The sequence below is a fragment of the Panthera uncia genome, chromosome B4 (genome assembly GCF_023721935.1).
Source record: "Panthera uncia isolate 11264 chromosome B4, Puncia_PCG_1.0, whole genome shotgun sequence".
NCBI lineage: Eukaryota > Metazoa > Chordata > Mammalia > Carnivora > Felidae > Panthera > Panthera uncia.
The window spans coordinates 7,123,818-7,145,242 of record NC_064809.1 but is presented as its reverse complement, the minus strand read 5'-3'; the positions used below and the strand labels follow the sequence as shown (position 1 = coordinate 7,145,242).

Sequence of the window (21,425 nt, the reverse complement as noted above, 5' to 3'; positions counted from 1 at the left end):
CACTTCTCTGAAGAAGTAGGATCAAAGACGCTAGCATCCCCACAGTACCCAACACACAACGTGGCTGTGTGCGTCCTGAGTTTGGGATTTTTCTACGTGTGTGTGCGCACCGCCCCCACCCACCCCCCATCCCGCCCCAAGAATGTCAAGAATTTGAACTCTCTCTTCTTAAGGTGAAAGAGCACGGACTCAAATCTGTTCACGAAGAAAAGAAGTGGCAGGTCTTGAGGCATTGGAACCACACGAGAAAATCTCCCGAATTTAATACGGCAATTGATGACGATGGGAGCCCTCGGTGCTTCAAAAGTGGCTGAAAACAACGTCCCGAGTGCGGGTCATTAATCAGGAGCCAGTAAGATCTCCAGTTTGCAGCTCAGTAGGTCTCTAACTCCTTTATTTCAACATTTAGCCTTAGGTTTAAAATATTTGCTAAGAAAGCAGAGAGGCGATTAACAGAGATTTTAAAATGTGTGCCATGGTTACACATTCTGCCAACAGAGTAAAAGGAAACTATACAGCGTAAGTTACAAAAAACGGTTATTTTCGTGTTCCGCAAACATGCCAATAAACCCTCCACTGCGGTGTTATTCAACAGTAGGAAAGGAAAACAGAGATGAACTCAAGCACCGGCCCCGCGCCGTCACATCTTGCAGAGAAGCATGAGGAATCCATCGGCTGTAGTCCGCTGGTGCATCTCCGCGAGTTAATCTTCCCACTGCTCCTGCGAGGCACCCGAGGCCCTGCGGGCCAGCAGGAGGGGCCGTGGCGCACGAGGGGACACAGAAGGTACTCCGGCCCCCCCTACCCCACTCCCCGAGAAAGCCTCTGGGCTGCACAGAGACCCCTGAAGACGCCCAGCCTCCCAAAGGAATACCTGTTGACTATCTCAGGTTTGCATGATGTCCTAGCCGCTAACGTAACACGTTTGGGTTTTGTGTTTAAATTAGCGAGAGCTACCAGATTCTAGAAGAGCTTGGCCACCGCTTTGATACGATGTTACTTGGTTGTTTTCAAAATATTTTCACTTTATTGTGTACTTTTATATTATTATCCCAACAGACTGGATGAAAGGCAGTGATCACTAACACAGAACACAACAGGGAGCTAACAATCAGGCAGGCCGCGCTCAGGACCCGGTCTGTCCAGCCCAAGTCGCTGACATGCACGTCGGTAGCTCGTACACCTGCTACCCTCATAGCACAGGCTGCGGGGTGCGGGAGGGAGGGGCCGGATGCTGCTGTGCCCTTAGAAGCTATTTAATAAATATCATCAAGGAACAAAATGGAAAATAGACCCTCCGGAGCACAGCCGCCTCAGGTCAACTGAACATCGTCTAGTTTATTCAACCAAAAAAAAAAAAAAAAACTGGAGAAAGAAGGAAAATATTAAAACAAAAAGTAGTTCTTAACACTAGCAGTAAATAAATTTGTACAACAATTCAGTCTGTATAATATGATGAAATAAATCTACATCTTTTCTTATTTTGGTGCTTTGAATTATACATACAAACAACAATTACAAGGGACTTGTTCACAAAGCGTGTGGGCCCGGAAAAGGCTTGCTGAGCCCCTCTACGGCATCGTGCGAGTGGTAACACTGATTGCCTGGGACTCACAGACTCTCCTATACAGAGAGGCCCACGGCTTTGAACAAATGATTTGCCTACGACTTTTTTCTTTTTTTTGTTGTTGTTTTTTTTCTTTTTTTTTTTTTTTTTTTTGTTTTGTTTTTCTTTTAATGCATCAAACAACTATGGCCAGTGAAAGGAAACAACACTGGCCGTTTGTCCATTTGAATATCAGACCTAGTTTCTTCTCCATTTCCACACTTGATTTCCCCGTATTCCTTAAAATTCTTGGCGTCCTTCATGCCTTTCTTACAGCTCCCCGGATGCCGTAAAGTCTTCTTCAAACGTACAGTATTTCTTACAATATAAGTTATATGCAACGTTCAGCTCAGTTGCTTGCTCGTTTGTTTGTTTTCACAGCACTAGAGAGACCCTGTTCAATAGGGAAGATGAGTCTGAATGGCTTATTCACAAATGGGATCCAGATTCAGTGACTGAGAACACAGAGGCCACAGCGAGCGCCTCTGAGAAAGTGGCAGACGTCATTTTGCTTTGTGCCTTCAAAACACGGGTATCCATCGGATCTCGGCTTCATGATACTGCTCCTGCAAAAACGCACGTAGAAGGGGCTGGAAGGACTCTCGCCCGGAGGCCTTGAAGCATCGAGCAGGGACTCTAACCCATGGCGGTGACCATACTGGACGGGTGGTGAGGTCCGAAGGAGAGGCTGGACGGTGGGTGCATGGGCGTCGGGGTGGTCAGCATGTGGCTGGAGTGGCTGAACGGGGAGATGTGGCTGAGAGAGGACATGTGTCTGGAGAGGGCGGCCGGGTTGAACGAGCTGCTCTTGGGGAAGTCCTCCAGCGTGTCATGTGCCTTCTTGCACTTTTTGGATTTGCTAGACATTTTCCGGTTTCTGGTCTGGATGCCTTCCTTCTTCATAGTCAGGGGTCTGTTAATCTAAACAAAGATCAATTTTTTTTTTTTTTTACACTTTCTGGCTGGCTCTGAAAGGGCACACAGGCTTTCACACCTCCACAGGGCTGCTCTGACTGCCCCACACCGGGGGTCTTGCTTGCAGCCGGGGCCCCTCCTCCCCCCACCCCTTCCTGTCTCCTTCCCAGGGACCAGGAGTCACGCAGATCCAGTCTGTGGAGGAGCACTGACTGTCAGCCTCGGAAACCAAGAGACCAGGGGTAAGGTGTTCCAGGCAGAGGGTGTTATTTACGGGTTTGGTTATTTTTTTAATGTTTATTTATTTTTGAAAGAGAGACAGAGTGTGAGCGGGGGAGGGGCAGAGAGAGAGAGGGGGACACAGAATCCGAAGCAGGCTCCAGGCTCCCAGCTGTCGGCACAGAGCCCAATGTGGGGCTCGAACTCACGAACCGTAAGATCATGACCTGAGCCGAAGTCGGATGCTCAACCGACTGAGCCACCCAGGCGCCCCGGGTGTTATTTACGTTTGTCCACATCAGTGACTTGGAGGAGAATCTGCCTTGGGAAACTCTGCGTTCCCAGGGACCATATTCTAGAGACCCACCCACTAGGACTGCATTTCTCTGGTATCGAAAATACAATAACTGGTCTTATTTCCTTAGAATCTCCTTAGAACATTTCATGAGCGTGGAGGCACCTGGGGAATCTTCAAGAAGGAAATAACATCTTGTCTCCTTCTCCGACATCTGTGCTGCAACCATAAAACCACAGCCAACGCGATCGACCTTAAGGGTGTAGGTCTGTCTGCCCTGACAGACTAGCGTCGCACCCCTGTTCAAAGTAATTTTTGGTCGCCTCTCTCCTGCCCGGCTTTATCGGAGTAAGAGGCGCTGTAAGATCTTCCCCTGGAACCTGAAGGCTCTGGGGTCGTGTTTTACCGCAGCGGGTCTCTCCACAAGGTAGTCTCTTGCCCCTGTCACAGCAACTTTGATGACTGAAAGTTGCAATTCCCGCCCGGTTCTGACTGTGCACTTCTAGACCAACGGCCCCCCAACCCGTCACCAAGGACTCGACGACCACTTTGGGGCGCGCAGTACTGGGCCGGCATGGGGGCACCCTCGTCCTGGAAATTGTGCAGCAGGAGCGAGCTCCAGGAAAGAGACAGGCAAGGCCCTACCCCAAAGGCCTTCAGCTAGTCTGCGGCACCCGAGGCGGCATGCCATTCTCTCTCTTTTCGAGAAGCTTCTGTCTGTTTTGTTTTTAAAATACATTTTCCCGGTGGGGGAGACAGAATCAAGACAGGGGACTTTACAGAGCATCAGAGACCGCTCCCCACAAGGAGTCAGAATGGGATTAAACTCAATTGCAGACAGCTGCCCCACACAGCGGACCACACATCTGGCCACACGTCGTCGGGATGTGGCAAAACAACTCAAGGAGGCGATGTCAGGGTCTCGGTCGTTGCTGACTCTGCAGGGACAAATGTCATCTTCCACCCGGGCCCTCGAGGGGGAGAAAGACAAGAGGCTCCCTCATGCTCTCATGGCTCTAGGATCTACCTGTCCGCTCCCAAAGCTAGAAAGGGCAAGTTCAGGAAGAGAGACTCCAGCCATCGAGAGAGAGAGAGAGGCGGCCAACCAAGTTTCTGGAAGCAGTAGACACACAGCTTCCCGAGGCTGAGCAGGGAGAGGTCACCCTGAAGAGGGGCACAGAGCCACATGCTGGAGCTGAGACCCAATCCCCCCTCGCACCAGGAAGGCAGAGGAGCTAAAAGGTCACTGCCAAAAGCACATCTCAGGGTTCCTTCTTCAAAGCGACAATCAAGATAAAGACGCAGACTACAGAGGTGATAGGAATCTATTGTCACATCAAATCTTCCCCCAAGATAATGTCTAGACACACAGCTCTTTACCCGGTATCTAGATATACACAGCCAGATATCTAAATATAATATCTAGTTACCCAGATAGCAGCACAGACCCAGATAACTAGTCTCAACGCCACCTAGAGACACTGATCCTGAGATAGGTAGTTATCGAAACACCTAGATAAGAGGAAAGGAACTATACATAAACATATACAGGTATCCAGGTGGGCATAACCAAACATGATGTGATGAGAACGTTAATAGATTATAATCTCCTGTCGTTAAGTACACATCAATTGCCTCCTTCTGTGAGGTCTTGCTAAACCAGCGAAGACAGAAAAACCACACGGCCAGGGGAGCAAGTTTCTCTCCCAGGAGGGAGCAGCAAAGAGGGTTCCCTGACTGTTCTTTGATTTGATGAGAAATCGATCCCCTTCAGAACTTTGTTTAGACTGGACACAACTGAGCCCGTATCTCATCGTGGCTAAGTCGTCAGAGAAATTTAGAGCCGGGTAACTTCCCACCGTTCCCGGGCTCCTCTGGGAATAGGGAAGACAATTCCTCGCTTTGAACTGAACTTCTGGCACATTCTGAACTGAGAAAGTGTTCACTTCCCACTGGTCCCTATCAGTCCTGACGCCACTGACCTCCCCGGAAGGCCTGTGCTGCTCGGAAATCGGTCCTGCCCGGCTCTTCCGTTCCATCAGCCATGTCCGTTTGCACAAGACAGTTGATTCTCTGAGTCATAACTTCTTCAAGTACAGCGGAAGTAGAATAATTTCTGCCCTGTCTACATCATGGGACTACCTGAGGCTCAAAGGTAATCAAGCAACTTGAAAGTTCTTTGAAAACCATGAGTTACAGCCAAAAGCAACCGGAGAGGCTGGGCTGATGACTGGCTAGCCCATAAACTCTGATGCCCCGAACCTTCCAGATTTTAATCACAAATCTGTTTATCTCCACTGCAGTGAGCAAGTGAGTCCCCAAAGTGAAAACGGAACTGGGGTTTCATTGCTGATAAACAGGTATACACGGCATTCGGCATTCGGAGGATCTGAGAGACAAGAACTAGAAAGGCCAGTTCCGCTAGGCTGGGCGTTGCACGGGGACCAAGTCAGGAGGGGATGACACCAAAGGTAGGCACATGAGGGTTGCGGGGTCCCTGGGAAATCGCAGGAGCTTATTCCCAAGAGGCAAAAAGGGACCGGGATGCTGGGACCACCCTGAGAAGCTCTCTGGGACTGCAAAACTCTAAGCAGAAGAACTTCCTCCCGACTCCCAGCTAGGGTGAACGTGCCAGGGAAACGGCCCTGAGCAAGACGCGCGCCTTCTCCCCGCACCGCCGTGGCCTCCGCCAAAGTCACACCATCAAAGATGCTTTAGGAGAATCAGAGCAAAAGAGGACAGTGAGAGAGAGCCGGAGAGAGAGAAATGGTCCTTCTTCCTCTGGGAATAATTGAACCTCAAGCCTCATTAGGTCATGGCCTGTCAGCCGGAGTTATTTCAGGAAAAAAAAAAAAAAAAAAATCCAGGATTTTTTTTTTTTAACGTAAACATATGGCAAACCGGGAGGACCCCCAGTGAAAAGACCAGAAATGACCCAGCGGAGCCCAGGTGACTGACGGGCAACTCTGCTCACTCTGATCACACGACACAGAAGAGGAAACGAGGGTTTCTTTCAACCCTGCTCTCTGGATAACCTCACTCCACTGCTTCCCTCCGTTCTCTGCTGCTTAGGACAAAGACACCTTGGCCACATCTCGCAGACGCTTCATCCCATGTCTTTGCGGCTGAGAATCCACTTAAAATTCACCACAGAGGTGAAGAGCTTCTGCCCCTTTGAGTCACCGAACTGTCCTCTGTCTGAAGACTTCCTGTGCCACGCATCACACTTTCTTGCGTGCCCTCTCTCTCTCTCTCTCTTGCAAAAAGTTGAAACTCTCAGGAACACCACGCTATCACTGTTTTCCCAAGGGAGGACGGGGAAGCCCGGAGTGGGCCCACCGCGGACGCCGGGGCGCTGCATCGCACAGCATCGTCCACACCGACCTGGGGGACCCGCGTCGTTCTCTGCCCTAAGCTCTCCGGCCTCCGCACGGCCGCGTTGTGCCAAGTCGCTTCCCTATTGCACTGTTCACCTGAGGCCTGTTGCTGGGCCCGGGGGACGGCCATCAAATGCAGAAGGAAGCCTGCGGTGGGTGACGGTGTCTCCTGGGCACCCGCCCCAGGCCGGCCGCCGGTCCCGGCCCCGTGACACTTACATTGTGTAGTTTGTAGTACAGCCCACAGGCGTTGCAGACGGGGTCTCCGTTGGCATTTCTTCTCCAGAGAGTGGTAGTGGTGGTCTGACAGTTTGCACAGGACGTTCCCGCTCTTCTCGCTGCCGACTGGGAGTAGGGGCGGAGAGGGAGGGAGAGGGAGGGTAAAATCAAACCAGATGTTAAATGTGTTTTCAGAACTACGGAGACTTAAAAAAAAAAAAAAAGAAAAAGAAAAGAAAAGAAAAAATTGTCATTGTCATTGAAATCAAACCTAGTAAGTGGCCCCCATGAAAATAACAAAGACCCCTAAAAGCTGCCTCAAGAAGAAAACTACAGGTGATCGCTGGCAGGAGAGCAGGTGAGACCGTGGTCCGGTGGTCAGGGCGTAGCCTGCCGCTCCCCAGGCTGGGGTCCAGAGGGTCCGAGAGCCCACGCCACCTCCCTGGTCGCCAGATGTTTAAGTTTTATGGGTGGCAACGCGGAATTCACCTGATTCGTTTTGGTACCGGGCTCTTGGGGGGGGGGGGGGGGGGAGGGTCTTTGTCAAGGGCAACCGTGAAAATAGCAATTCTCAATTCTCCACGAGGCGATCGGCCCATCACAACGCACGAACAGCACAAGAAGAGGAAGCCCAAACATCGAGAGCACTTGACAGATCCCAAACGAAGAAATTCTGGATTAGAAAGAGAACAGAGGGCCAGCACAGTAGGAGAGTGTCCGCGTGTGTCTGTGCGTGTGTGTGTGTGTGCGTGTGCACGCGTGGAGCTCCCAGGACCTGCCCTCTTAGGAAGCACCAAGCACAACGCCCAAGCCTCAAACCGGCACCGGCCCATCCTTCCAGGCCGCGTCACTCCTGGCGACTGCCACCCTCACTCCCCTTAGCTGGCTTCCAGCTCATGAGACAAACTGAAAGGCACGAAGAATTCGGCTCATCAACAGAACACCTCCCTGCCCAGCTCTCGTTTCATTTCACCTTCGTGAAATTAGGTATTTCCTACTCGCTGCTCACAGGGCAGAATAGTTGTAGGTCAGATGTCAGACTCAGCTTGAATTTTAATTATTCGGTTGTGTCACTGCCTTCATTTCCTCGAAGAGGGAGATTTTTCTTTCGCTTTTTGATGCACTTAAATTTACAGGGGTGCTATTCTCGACGTCCGTGCTTTAAAAACAATTTTTTTTTTAACTCAAAAAGTTTCCAGAGAAAATGAAGTTGGACCTATTACCTTTGCTGTCAACCCCTCATCCCCCGACATAAACAGAAAGTTTTAACTGCAGAAGTATTCCCTGCTCTGGACTCAAATATATTATCAAAAGCGAGAGAAAGAACAAGAATTCAGCTATCTGTGATCAAGAAAGTTCTGGCATGTTTATAAAAGCCTGGAACATAGGGATCATGGTGTGCTTTTCCATCAGTATTTTATCAGGTAAAAAGTTAGGCAGTTGCCAGATATGGGAACCCTGGTGGAAATTCTCAATTAACCCGACTGACTCCCTTCCTTTAACACCACTAAATTGTCCCACAGACGTGCTCCTCTTCCTGGAAGCTTCCATAGCAGGGTCATGGGTTTCGTTTGTTTTTTAGATTTTTTTTTTTCGGTAATTCTTTATTTTCTGTGCTCTAAAAAACTGGGAATTAAAAATAGTTCTCGGGGCGCCTGGGCGGCTCAGTCGGTGAAGCGTCCGACTTCGGCTCAGGTCATGATCTCACGGTTCAGGAGTTCGAGCCCCGCATCGGGCTCTGTGCTGACAGCTGGGAGCCTGGAGCCTGCCTCGGATCCTGTGTCTCCCTCTCTCTCTGCCCCTCCCCCACTCACTGCCTGGCTTTCTCTCTCAAAAATAAATAAATATTTAAAAAAAAATTTTAATAACTTAAAGAAAAAAAAAACAGCTCTCATCTGTCATAACTAAAAAAGTTCTACTTTCCGGCTGCCCGTTTTGGAATAATTCACCCTAGTCCTGACCTCCTCTAGATGCCCATGCCCACCTGCCTTGATGAAATGTGCTAAGCTGAGACGCATAGAACTTTCACTCGCATGCTCTTGGGAAGAAAACGATACATAAAATCAGCGCTTCATGATTCTGACAATGATGTTACCGTGTGATTATTACTATCTTCCTGTACTTTCTTCTTTAAAAGAGATACTCAGATATAGTAGATTAATATCTACCCAGGCACCAGATTTCCCAGCTCAGCAACTTTAAATGTGTACTCCAAGCACACACTGCCAGCGGGTCAAATTCAAGCTCCAGACGATGAGGTTCCTGGTGTTAGTCCCTCCCCGTATAGTGACAGCCACATAAATACAAGCAGCCTCAGAACACGTCTCTGGTCCACAGACTCTAGGCGAATTTATACAGACCCTCTAAAAGCCACAGTGTTTGGTTCACTAGCGGGAGACAAAGTACATTAATAAAGCAAACTACGCAGCGAGCCCTCAGACACACGGAAAATCTGGCAACACGAGGGAAAAAACATCGTATGGATCTTCTCTGCAGTCATCTCTTCTCTTTCCTGCTGGAGTGTATTCAGTGTTCGGCAGGCATCATGCATAAGAACTAGCTCCAGGATGGGCTGGGTGTTCTGCATTGAATCTGCAAACGCGCAAAGCAAAAATAGCAAACCGGAGACTGGCACGAAGGAACAGGCATTATAGGAAAGAAGACAGAGAAAGTTCTAGGTACTCAGAAGTCAAATACATCTAAGGACGGGGGGAAAAAAAAATAGCTCTCCATCCTGAATGCGCTTGCTCTGAGTAGCTCTCTGGAGCAAACGAATTCTATGGAACTAAAGATGTAAAACCACCCAGAACAGATGAGTAAGAAAGAAAAGACACTTTAAATGCGACAGCCAATGAACTCCGGAATTAAAAGAAATTATTACTCAGAGTTCTGGAGACTTATGAAAGATGAATGAAGACACGCGTCTATAAAATGCACGTAGAGCCTTCCTATGCGATCTGCCCAGACAGTAGAAACCCCAAGAAAATGTCAAATGCACTCTCACTCATCATTCAGCCCATCGTCTGAGACTTTACACCCTCTTTTTCCTTCTTTATGTTTTTGCCTTAGAAAAAAAGTCCAGTTATGCTGATGGTACGATGCCTTATTTGAACGAGAAAGTTTTTGTTGTTAGTTATGTTTCTTTTCCTCTCTTTCTTTTTTTCTTTCTTACTTTTTTTTCTTTCCTTCTTTCTTTCTTTCTTTTTTTTTTTTTTTTTTTTTTCCTTACTAAGGCCAGGTTTTGAGTGATTCAGAACATTCTTTTGTGGTGCGATCATATTCATTCTGTGCTAACACCTCCAGCCATTTTTTTTTTTTTTCAAACACGTCTTGTTCTGATATGTTCAAACATCTTGATGTTTAGGTTGGGGAAGCTGAGTTGCTGTTTATGAGTTATCTCCAGTGCTCAGATATCCGGCAGCTTTTTCCTAGGAAGTTAGCTTTGCACATGAGAGAAAGGAAAAAAAAAAAAAGAAAAACCCAAGTGCATGGGGACAAGCAGGGGGAGGTTGAGAAAGGCTGGCGAAGGGGGCAAAGATCAGAAGGAATAAAGCTTAGAGACCACGGATCACCAAAAATTAAAGTCACGTGGGCACTTCCATCCCTAGAAAGTTTTTCCTTCTGAAAAGGACGCGAAAGGTGTTGAGTTGCACTAAAATCTGATGGAGATGACAAATAATTCTTTGAAAAGAATACAGAAGATTTGTCTGCCCCCACCCCGTCACCACACACACACACACACACACACACCCTTAGAATTTGATGGATGCTACCTTTATCCATTAATCTGCGTGGGGAAATTCCCCTCCTCCCCTCTCTGCTTGGTGAATGTCATCACCACAAAAAGCATTTTGATCTCTTGACTGTGGTTAGGGTTGTCATTTGCCAAGCCTGCTTTTATTTGTCTGTTGCATACACTTGGTACTCAATCCGAGCCTGAGGTACCAAAGAAAAGCTTACAAATGAACTTCTGTTGATTTTCTTTATAAATGTTTGGTGGTGCCAGGTTTCCTTGAGTATTATTCCTAAAGGTCGATACATTTAAGAAAGAAAGAAGCGGGGGACCAAAAACCCTCACCCTACCGACAGGAGTTCAAAGGGAAACTAAGACCAAATGCAGGAGACAGGAGACCAAGAGGCAGGACAGGAATCACACAAGTTTTTCTCAAAGGAATTAGCTGTGGCAAGTTCCCAATTCTCAAGACCACGGAAGAAGGCAAACTCCACCAGATTCACTGGCCGCTGCCCGCGAAACTCAGTTAATTGGCCCCATCAATCTTCAAGCATGGGCTCATGAGACTCATCCACGGCACGAAGGAAGCGCACTGAGACCGTGCTCACTAGGAGCCCTGGCACTTAGAGACACGTCCTAGATGGTGGCTGGAACATTCCATCTGCGTCCTACCTGTCACAGTGATTATCCGCGAATCTTACATCGCTTGCTGGCATCCCGTTAAAGCTCTCATGTAAATACATTAGGGATTCGATCACCAGAAAGCCAGCATCCTTAAAAATTTGGTAAGGGACTTAGGAATTGTCAAGACGAAAAAGAGGGAGAGCTTTTCTGTACGTCTAACTTGAGAAAAGAAAAGGGGAGGGGAAAAAAAACAAAACTATCCCAAGCAAGCTGACATGATTTTGAGCTGTCCTGCCAATTTCCTGCAGAAAGCTCTCCTTCCTGAAGAGAGGAAATTAACAACACACAATGGTTTGTGTTAGATCAGTGCTTCTCTGGGGGGACTCACCAGCCTTCGCTTGGGCTTGATGAGGGGTCGGTTCTGTCCGTTCATTTTGTGGTAGAGCCCACAGGCGTTGCACAGGTAGTGCCCGGTCCCGTCACGTCGCCACAGCGGGGTGGAGGTGGCCCCACAGTTAACGCACTCCCTGCCTTCTGGAAACAAGATCACACATAAGTCACTTATGGAGGAAAAACACACAGAAAAAGCTGACAGCGCTCCCTCGGAACGAGGGAAGGAAAGTAGAATCAAGAACTTTCTCTCTTCTCCCTCCTTTAGGAAACTTTCCTACCCCCACCTCCCTCCAGGTGGCTCCCAAGTGGACAAGGGTCACCGTGTGGCCCCGTCCACATTCAGCTCTGGCCCCAAGAAGGGACACATGAAGAAAAGGCAGCAGGACCTTGCTCTGGGGCTGCCTGACTTGACGAGGAAGATCAGGCACAGCCAAGGAGGAAGGCAGATTTGAACTTGAAATAGTTCCCTGAGAAAATTCTGAGGCCTGGGCAACGGCAGAGCAAAACATTCCACTCATTTCCTTCAAAGGAAAATAAAGGTGCCTCGTTATCATCGCCAGGTCTGTCTCCGCAGATTGATTCAACCACGGAGATTAGGACGGTGGTGGAAAAGGAAAGAGTAATCAATGGCGAGATAGATAAACAGATAATAAATAGATGAATAGATCGATCAATCGGCTGATTGATTTCAGGACCCCAGGCTTTAGATTTTACTTCCAGTAAAACTGCAAACGTCCCTGGCTGGCAAGTAATAGATGAAGACCCAGCGGGATCCACTCATTTCTCCCACCATCTTTTTTCTCTCCAGAAAAGGCCAAGGTTTTCTAGAATTTTCCAGCCACTGTGCCAGAGACTGAAGGGTAAGTGTGACCCCAGCTGGACCAGGCCAGGAGGTGTTGGAAACGGTGCAATCTGCAGGCAAGGCCCCTGGAGATGTTGGCGGGAGGAGAGCAGCGTGAGGGGCAAGATCAGAACAGGCCAGTTAAGGAAAAATGGGGTGGGCGGGGGGGGGGGGGGGGGGGGGGGGGGGCTCCTGGTCGGCTCCTTAACCTAGGCCTCTCTACAGTTGCTTTTTCCAAAAAAACAAATAAACAAAATAAACAAAAAAACCGGCCCGGCCGGTTCACTCAAGGGCCAGGGAGAGTGACCCAGACCCATCTCCGGAGGGAAAGCTGCTGGAGAGACTCCCTCAAAACGGCACTTGAGGACCACAGGGGAGAGTCCAGTCCCTGATTTCTTTGCAACTTCTTCGGGAGAAGGAAGGGGAGGCAGTTTCTAGGAGAACCTGCCCAGCTCTTGGGGGGGGCCTCATCCTCCAAGGCCAGGTGTGGACCAGTGGCTCCGCAGGCCACACCCCAGACCGGGAGAAGCCCCCTCACCCCCACCCCCCCCCCCCCACCCCCCACCCCCCACCCCCGACCCCCCGGAGGGCGGGCAGGAGCCAGGGGCCCCACCAGAGCTGGTCTCTCTAGGGGACTTTCTCTGGAGGCGCCAGGGGGGAGGTTTGGGAGGAAGGAAGGGGAGAAAGATGAGCCCCCAAAGGTTGTTTCGTTTTAGGAGATTAATCGGCTAACTCCAAACCACCAGGGACACAGGGTGGAGGAAGAAAACCGGGCAGGCTGCTTGGGAATCTGGCCGGCTCCCTGTACAAGGAGAACAAGGCTGGCTCGAGGGCTCTGGGACCTGTTTGGCCTTTGGAAACCCCTAAACCAAGTATGAAGAACTTGGGGGGCGGAGGGGTTCACATCTATAAGCCTGTTTTTTGTGGGGTTTTTTTTTTTTCCTCTAGGGACAGGGTCTGGGAAAGGAAAAAGACTTTCAGAAATGGAGGGGTTTTGCCTGACATTGGAGTTCACGATGGTACTGAATAGTTTTTGTCCATTTTCCTTTTGCAAAAACAAAAAACAAAAAAAAAAAAAAAACCATAAGGAGTTAAGAGAAATTCTATATTTTTTTTCCTCCAAATTCCATAAAAGGTCTACAGAGAGCCTCCCAAGAGCCCCTGAGATTATTACAAACACGGGCAGTAGTGTTCCAGGAGCACATGGGCAGATGTCCACCATTTCCACCAGACCTCAGAAAGGCTGGGGACTGAACTACATCCAGACACCTTGCACTGGGGTCAGAAGCCGAGGCCGGGGGCAGGCGAGGGGGAGGCAGGGAGGAAGGAGGAAAGGGCGAGCAGTCAAGGAGGTGCCAGCCAGGGGGCGGGTGGGCCACGGGCCCCAAGTAGGCACTGGGTCGGCCCCTTCTGGGGTGACAGCGGTCTGGCTGTCACCTGGGGTGACAGGTCCCGGCTCGGCCCCCAGGCCCACTCCCCGTGACCTGGCAAGACGGGGCCTCTCAGGTGCCCACTTTTTCTGTCCCTTTCTTCCCGGGGCTCAGGCAGGGGCTCGGGCAGAGGCTGGGGTGGAGTCACCCTGCGGCTGGTGTGGGGCGGGCAGCCCCGTTCCTAGGCACCTGGGCCGGGGGATCTCCCAGCCTGACGTGAGCAGTCAGATTTCCTTTCCTCTGTCAGGCAGTGGGGAGGGTGACAGCTTCCTTTTCAGAGGGACCTTCAAACACGAGCAACGGTTGCCTCTTCAGCGAGGCTCTGCACACTAGAGCAATTTTCTGTCTTGATTCACTCCGCAAGTTTGCGATTGCCTTGTCTGGGTTTTTCTTATTTTTTTTCCCCCCTTTCTCATTGTTGCCAAACAACTGATTTTCCTAACGGAGGCCCCGACTGTCTCCAGCTTTCTTTCCCCTCTCCTCGCTCACTGCCTGGTGTGAGCTGTTCAGACAGACACCTCTCTCTTAGGTGACAAGAACCACAGAGGCCTCCTGACATTCGACCGCCATTTTCAAACACCCCCTGGCCTCCAACTGAAATCCTGAGAAACTGGGCTGGACGGAAGGGGGGGCGGGGGGGGGGTTGCTCGCAGAGGCTTCCAGATGCCCAAGATCAGACAAGGGTAGGGACAGCTGAGAACTGGCCTCTTTGCTAAAAGGCTTGGTCTTTTGTTTGTGGAGGGAGACCCAGCACTGACAGCCCGGGCGGGCGTTAAAAAAGCACTAGGTGCCCTAACCACTGTTCAACCGTTTCTCCCAACGGTGACAACCCTCCCTCCCTTCTCCCGTCTCCACCTTCGGCAAGTGAGTTTGTAAAGAAGACTTGAAAAAAAAAAAAAAGCAACCACTAAACCCAGAGAACTCCATCCTCAAGAGAAGTGTGCCACTGACACCCCCTTTACCCAGAAGGGTCTGGAAACCCTCCTTCCTGCTCCCACACTCCCGAAAGTCCCAGCTCCCTGGCTGCCCAGATGGGCTGCTCTGGGGTGTCTGACTGTGAGAGAGGGATAAAAAGGGGGAAGTAAAAAGCCAGATTGCAATGTCTTCTCTCTTCTCCCTCCTCCCCCAAAATATAAAAAGTAGATGATAAAAATAACAATAATAATAATAATAATAATAGGAGCATAGGTGCTCCTGGTTCTAGTTTAGGGTAACTGCGGCTCTTCCCCCCCCCCCCCCCCCCCCCCCAAAAGTTCAGGGGAAAGAGGGAGAGAAAAAGGAAATGACTCTCGGAAGACTGAAGGTGTAGACGCAGAGGGGTGAGAAACCAGAGGCTCTTGGAAAAGTCGCTCTGTTCTGCCCCCTCCCCCCCCCCACACACAAACCACTACGCCGGCCTCAGATACCACGACCTGCCCCCAAAACTTGGCGCCTCCCAAAAAAGAGAACTTTAAACAAACAAACAAAAAAAAATCCCATCGCTAACCTCAAAATGCACCGGTTTGTTCTCTGTGCCATCAGTCCTCAAAGCCTTGACCTAATCCCGGCTTTTCTGAGCAAAGCTGAACCCCATTTCTCTCGAACCCTCCACCCCACACCCCAGCCTAGCAGCGAGGCAGCGTGGCCACTTTCCTCCGCCCAGTCTCCCTTCCTCTTGCTTTCTCTTAGACTCCACCAGCTAGCCTACCTCCCTCTCCCTCTGCCGACTTTCATGTACTGAACACGCAGGTCTGAGTTCTTCTGTCAGCCTAACCGCATCCGGACTCTATTAAAGTTCCTGGCGCGGGATAAACAATGCGACTGTCGCGTGCAGCAGTCTGAAAATAATTGGATTAGCTAAAACATATCAACTAAATAGAGACAGTCCTGCCCAGGCAGTCAGAGTGAATGTCACCCTGGAAAAAAAAAAAAAAAAAAAAAAAAAAAACCCTGAAAAGTGATCTCATGGTCACTGGGCTCCCAGGGTCCTCCCTGGGAAGTTTCTGAAACCGGGGTTTTACAAACCCTGTGTCAAGACCGCTCGTCCTACCCCTAAAAGAGCGAGCGATCTTCATCCCGTCTTTGTATGTTAGGAGCTCTATAGATAGAGGGCAGAGGTGAGACGTTGGAAGGAGCCAGGACAGAAACACCCACCCCTGAAACGGAGCCACCCGAGGAGACAGAACCCTCTTTGAAAAAATCGTCTTTTTAAAATACAGTTAAAGCTCAAGGGAGAGAATCCCGAGGTCTCTCAGCCTCTCTGGTTAGGAGCAACGTTGGCGACAGATTATTTTATTTTGAAAGCCAAGATATTTGGTGGGGGTTGGGTGTCTTGTTTTGTTTCCTACAGCAAGCGTCTACACCAAGAGAATAAAACGCAGCGCGCTTTTAGACAGGGGGTGCTCGTTTGAGGGAGGATGTGCGGAGGAAGCAAGAGAGACTCACACCTGGGGAATGTTGTTCAGTCCTCCCTACCTCTTCTGGCTTCAGCTCAGGGGAGGACTAGGTCCTACGACGCCTTCCTGCCACCACCACCCTCACCCTCCCGCCCTCCACCCCCCTGCCCCTGCCTGCGTTACCGCTTTCAGGTAGCTGGTCCATCTGCCTTCTGATTTGCCTTCCGGTTTCCCCAGGGCAGAGCCCCCCTCTCTCCCAGAAGTTGGGATGACAGCCCCCTTTTCCATGCCAAGAATGCGCGTGCTGTTTTTGCCAGGGTCCCGACCACCCCCACCCAAATACCCCCACGCCTTCATCATACACGTCTGTCTGAGGGGCTGTCCTGTCGGCAGGACCCCCTCCGAGCTCAGCCTGGAGGAAGAGGCAGCCGCAGAGGCCAAGGGGGGAGGGGGCGGTCACAGGACGGACCTGTGCTCGCTAAGGTTTCGTTTCAGCATTAAACACTAAAGATTTATTCCCTCGGCTTCCCATTTGGTCTCGGAAACGGACTAAAGGTTACAGGCAGAACCCGGAGGTCCCCAGGCAGGCAGGACAGGGTATTTGTTTTTGTTTGTCTTTTTCCTTTCCAGCTCAAGGGGGTGAGGTAAATTGGATCCCACTTCCCCTCTGCTCGGAGGACTGGAATGAGATAGGACACACCTCATTCTTTCCCCGCTGGAAGAATGGGAAGAAATCAAATCTCAGAAGGGTCTGGAACACCAGCCAGCTCCCCTGAGGGGCCAGACTCTAGCTCCCTCCTCCCTGCCCTGGATTTAGGGGAAGGGAGAGGTGGGGGAAGGAGAAAGGACCTGGCGCGTAGGGGTGGGGGGAGCGGAGATGGTTCCTACCTGTGCTGGATCTCGCCTTGGGCCTCGACTTACATCCGAAGCCGGTGGGGGAGCCCCCCAGCAGGCTGCTGGGCGGGAAGAGTCCGGAGCTGTATTCGGGGACGTAGGGCGGGTAGGTGGTGATGGGGTGGTGGGCCGACGAGGCCGCCCCTCCCAGGGTGGTCATGCTGCCCCGCGAGTGCGTGGACTCGAGCTTCATGCTGTCGGGGAGCGGCACCTGGTACTTGATGCACTCCTTCTCGTCCTGCCGCGCCGAGCCGGCCGAGCCCGGGGTGGACAGCGACGGGTCGGGGGAGACGTCCTTCGGCGGGGTGGGCGGGAAGGTGAAGAGGTGCGGACTGGAGTGGCCCGCCGACAGCGAGGAAGACGAGGCCGGGGGGTAGACGGAGAGGGGCCCCGGGGAGCCGTGGTGGATGGACGTCTTGGAGAAGGGGCTGAGGTTCCAGGGCGAGGCGGTGTGGTGGCTGCCCAGGGCTTTGCCGCCGTCCAGCCAGGGCAGGGATCCGTGCAGCAGAGGCGGACGGCATACCTGACTCCCTGCGCGGGGACGGGGGATGCAGGGGGAGGGAGGGAGAGAGAGAGAGAGAGAGAGATGCCCGTGAGAGCAGCTTTGGGAGGGGGGGACCCTCGGACGCATCTGGGGTTCCTCCCCTCCACCCCAGCCTCCCCGCCGGGCGGTCCCAAACAGTCCCGGGGCGCAGGCCCGCTCCCTCGTCCAGGCCGGCTGCCGGTACCTTGGCCAGCACACCCTCTACACCCATCTTTGCCACACCAATGTCCCATCAGATCCAGCAGCACGAAGGGCCTGTGTCTGACACCCGAGAGGTGCTGGGAGGGAGTGGAGACGGCCCCTGGGCTTATTTGGGCTCTCCAGATACACTTTCTGAATGGCATCCCTGCAGTCCCTCTCCAGAACCTGACTTGATTTATTGGTTTCCATCAATGGCCCAGCGTCCCCCTTCCCAGACCTAATCCCAGCCAGCCTGATAAGAGAGTCGGCTGTGAATAATGAGGCCTGAAGGGGTGAGCCTGGCCGCACAACTGCTCCGCACCAGGAAGATACTCGGACCCTGGAGACAGGCCCAGCTCCCCGGCCCCCGGTGCAGGAAGGAGAGGGCTTGCAAGGGAGGAGGGGGAGCCTTCAGGGGTTCCCTTCAAGTGACCCCTCTGCAGTGCCTTCACGACTGGCAAGGCCTGAAACGCAATTTGCAAGGAAACAGTAATTGCTCAGACCACTGGAGGAAGTTTGCAAGGCTGGGCCCTGCCTCTCCCACTCTCCCAAATCCTTTAGAAAGAAAAATAAAGTAACTCTCATACGCCCTCAAAGTTGTGATTCCCCCAGGGCGAATTTTCACCGGAGCCCCCGAGACACGAAATTCCATTTTATGTATTTACAGCTGACTTATCCACACAGCACAGTCAGCCTGCATTTGAAACACGCAGTTTTAAGATGACCATAACTCAGACAACTCCATCCACTCCGAGAGGGGGCAAATGCAAACCGTAAGTGCAAATCCACACACGTATTGATCTTTTAATCCACTACCTGCCTCAGCATTTGACATTCTATTTAACCATTAAGAACAATACTGAAACTAAAATCTTGAGAGAGGAAGGGGAGGGGAGGGGGAAGGAGAGTTCTCTGAACGCCAAGGGGTCAAGATTCATGTTATGCAGGAAGTAGTATAGTAAATAATATTAAGCCTGCTTCTACGTTTCCACTTAACTGCTGATCTGCACCGAACCAGGGCAAAGAGCGCCCCATCCGCAGAGACAATGGTTTAAAGCCCGGTGACAACGGGGCAGAGGATGCCTGCTGCAGGAGGGACTGTGTCATCGGCGACACGGGGACCAGGGAACCCTCGGTCGCCTGGAGAGAGGCTCCCATCTTCTCTGCCTGAAATTGTGCCTCTGTTTCTTCTTCAGGAACCCACGGAGGCTGGAAAGCTTAGAGCTCCCCCCTGCCCCCAACCACACAGGGCTGGATTTCTTAACATTTCAGAACTCTTACCAACTTTTCAAGGTGAAAGAGAAAGGAGAAAACAAAACAAAACAAAAACAAAAGACAACTGGAATCGCCCCCACGTAAAAAAGAAGCCCTGTGGTGGATCCTAACTCTTCTCCGCGAGCCTAATGGGACTGTCGTAGGCCGGAGGGGACAGTAAGGCGAGAGTTTTGGGGGAGCAGGCAATGGGGCAACCTAAAAACAAGACGCAGGAAAATTCTGTGCAGCCGGGAATCTAGGAAAACTCCGAATGTCTCAAATTTAAGACAGCAGTGTCTCCAGCAAAACCCGCTCAAGTTCCAGAATCCCATTCCCCAGAGCCAGGAAGCAGGGGACCTGCCTGGCCACCGAATGCACTCGTTTTGGGGAAAGGTTGAAAAAGTAATAATCATAAAACCAAAACAAAAACGGGGGTGTGGATAAATCTCTCTCGGGCCTTTCTGCAGAGGTGCCGGAAAAAGAAACTGAGGCACGCTGGCCGAAGCCCCTGGAGACAGAACTCCAGGCTAGCTGGGGGAGCGGGACCCTCTGAAGGAACCGAGCACCAGCCGGTTTGGCGGCGTCGGCTGCGGGCCCAGCGAGCCGCGGCCGCAGAGGCAGAGCCCGGGCTCCCCGCGCCCCGCACCGCGGAGGCCCCCCGGGACCTGCGGCCGCCCGGGGAGAAGAGGGGGGCGGCCCGGCGCCCTCCAGGTGAGCGCCAGGCCCCAGGCGCGCCGGCCGCGGAGAGACGCCTGCTGCGACTTTTTAAAAACACACTCTCGCGGCGGCTGAGGCTGCTTCCTCGCGCATTTCCGGGCCCCAATTTAAAAAAAAAAAAAAAAGTGGCAGGAGCGGCACTTGGGGGCTCTCGCGGGGTCTGCCCACCCCCTGGTCGCTCCCCGCCTCCGGGAGCCGGGCCGGGAGTGGGGAGGGGGAGCGGCGGCGGCTGGAGGGCGGGGGGGTCCCCCCGCACCCGGGGCGCACTCACCGTGGTGGGTCGGAGGGTACCTCTGCACCGTGGCCCTCACTGAGTTTCCGTAGTAGGAAGGGACGTGGTTGCCTTGACCGTCGATGTTAAAAAGTACATCCACCTCCTCGGGCAGGGGGTACTGCGCCGGGTCCATGTAGGAGTGGCCGAGGCCCGGGTGGTGCGTGTCCGGGTGCTGGCCGTTGAGGACCGCGGGGTGGTGGTGGCTCACCCAGCGCGGCTGGTCCGCCGTCACCTCCATGGCCCCGGCTGCGCTCGCGCCCTCTCGCCGGGCCCGGAACCCGCGCGCGGAGAGGGAGGGCGGTCGGGCTGGGAGGTCGCGGGGGGGAGGGGGGGGGGGGGGGGGGGGGGGGAGCTCCGAGGCGCTGCAGGTGCTGCTGCCGTCGGAGGGGCGGGGGTCGTTTAACGATTTGCTTTCAGTGGGGCAATGTTGGAAAGGTGGGAAGGAAAGGCGAGCAAAGAAGGGGAGGGGGAGAAAAGTCTTTTAAGTGGTCGCTTAGCAAGGAGAAGAAGAGGAAGGAAAGAGGAATCCCCCAAAACCAGGGAGGGAGGGATAAAAGGGGACCGAATTTGAAAGCGGGGGGTGGGGGGCGAGCGAGGGTGGCTGGACTTCTGCAGAGACGAGGCTCCTCTGCGCCGGGGCTTCCTCAGCGGCTCCGAGGCCGAGGCTCTGCTCGGCTCACCTGCGAAGGAGAGAAGCGGGGAGACCTGGATGAGCTCCTGAGGACCGGAGCACCTGAGTTTATGAAGTGGCACCACCTCCCCGCCGGCCGCCCGGCCCCGCGCCCGCGCGCCCAGGACACGCGCGCACACACGCGCACTCGCGCACGCCTCCTCCCGAGCGAGGCAAACCCGGCCGCGGCCGCCCAGGGAACGAGTCCCGGGCACATCCCCGGCCGCCTGGCCCTCGCGAGGGCCCTGCCCTGACTGAGCGGATCCAGTTCGGCCGACGGCCCCCCCCCCCCCCCCCCCCCCCGGGGACGGCGATCCCGGGACCTGCCTTCCAGCCTCCCAAAAGATCGGGGCTGAGTTTACAGTATTTTGAAAAGTCCTCCCAAACGGAGCAGGGGGGAAAAAAAAAGAAAAAGAAAAATCAAACTTAAAAAAAAAAAAAAAAAGTTGCCAGTACCAACCTGGGTCTCGAGGAGCAGAGAGGAGGAGGAGGAGGAGGCGTGTGACCTGGGAGAGCAGAAACTGCTCGGTCAGATTGCGTGGCTCGCTCTGTCGCGCGCGCTCTCCGTCTCTCTTTTCCTCTCTCTCTCTCCCTCTCTCAGTATTTTTTTTTTTTTTTACAGGGAATGCATTCTTTCTGAAAGTATCAAGACGGCGCCAGGCAGCTCAGTGTTCGCAGACAGCTGTGGCGCGACGCAACTTAAGGAGGTCCTAGTGTCATCCGCGCCGAGGGGGAGGAGCCTGGCGCTGGCGAGGAGGGGACAGGATCACTAGCACAAGGAAACTGCAACCCAAACCCGCTCCAGGACCTCACCCCCACCCCCCCCCTGCACCCCTCCGCCCCTGCCCCCGCCCCTCCACTGACC

General features: G+C 52.6%; 1 protein-coding gene across 2 annotated transcripts; it reads right to left on the bottom strand.

Annotated features, from left to right (window-relative positions):
• Positions 1 to 294: 294 nt before the first annotated feature.
• Positions 295 to 20,218, bottom strand: GATA3 (GATA binding protein 3). Of its 2 annotated transcripts, none has more exons than XM_049626798.1 (5): positions 19,888 to 20,218; positions 16,916 to 17,452; positions 11,377 to 11,519; positions 6,632 to 6,757; positions 295 to 2,527 (listed from the first exon to the last, which is right to left on the bottom strand). In XM_049626798.1, the coding sequence occupies exons 1-5, from the start codon at positions 20,126 to 20,128 to the stop codon at positions 2,243 to 2,245; spliced, it is 1,332 nt and encodes a 443-aa protein (XP_049482755.1). In that variant the 5' UTR covers positions 20,129 to 20,218; the 3' UTR covers positions 295 to 2,242. The 2 variants fall into 2 exon arrangements, with proteins under 2 accessions (XP_049482755.1, XP_049482754.1); XM_049626797.1 differs by having other exon boundaries at positions 296 to 2,527; positions 11,377 to 11,522.
• Between the last annotated feature and the right edge of the window lie 1,207 nt (positions 20,219 to 21,425).

Coding starts and splice junctions, on each gene's coding strand:
- GATA3 (XM_049626797.1), bottom strand. CDS start 20,128: ATGGAGGTGACGGCGGACCAGCCGCGCTGGGTGAGCCACCACCACCCC. Junction 17,453..19,887: donor GTACCCTCCGACCCACCACG/GTGAGTGCGCCC, acceptor GTCCCCGCGCAG/GGAGTCAGGTATGCCGTCCG. Junction 2,528..6,631: donor TGTACTACAAACTACACAAT/GTAAGTGTCACG, acceptor ATCTTTGTTTAG/ATTAACAGACCCCTGACTAT.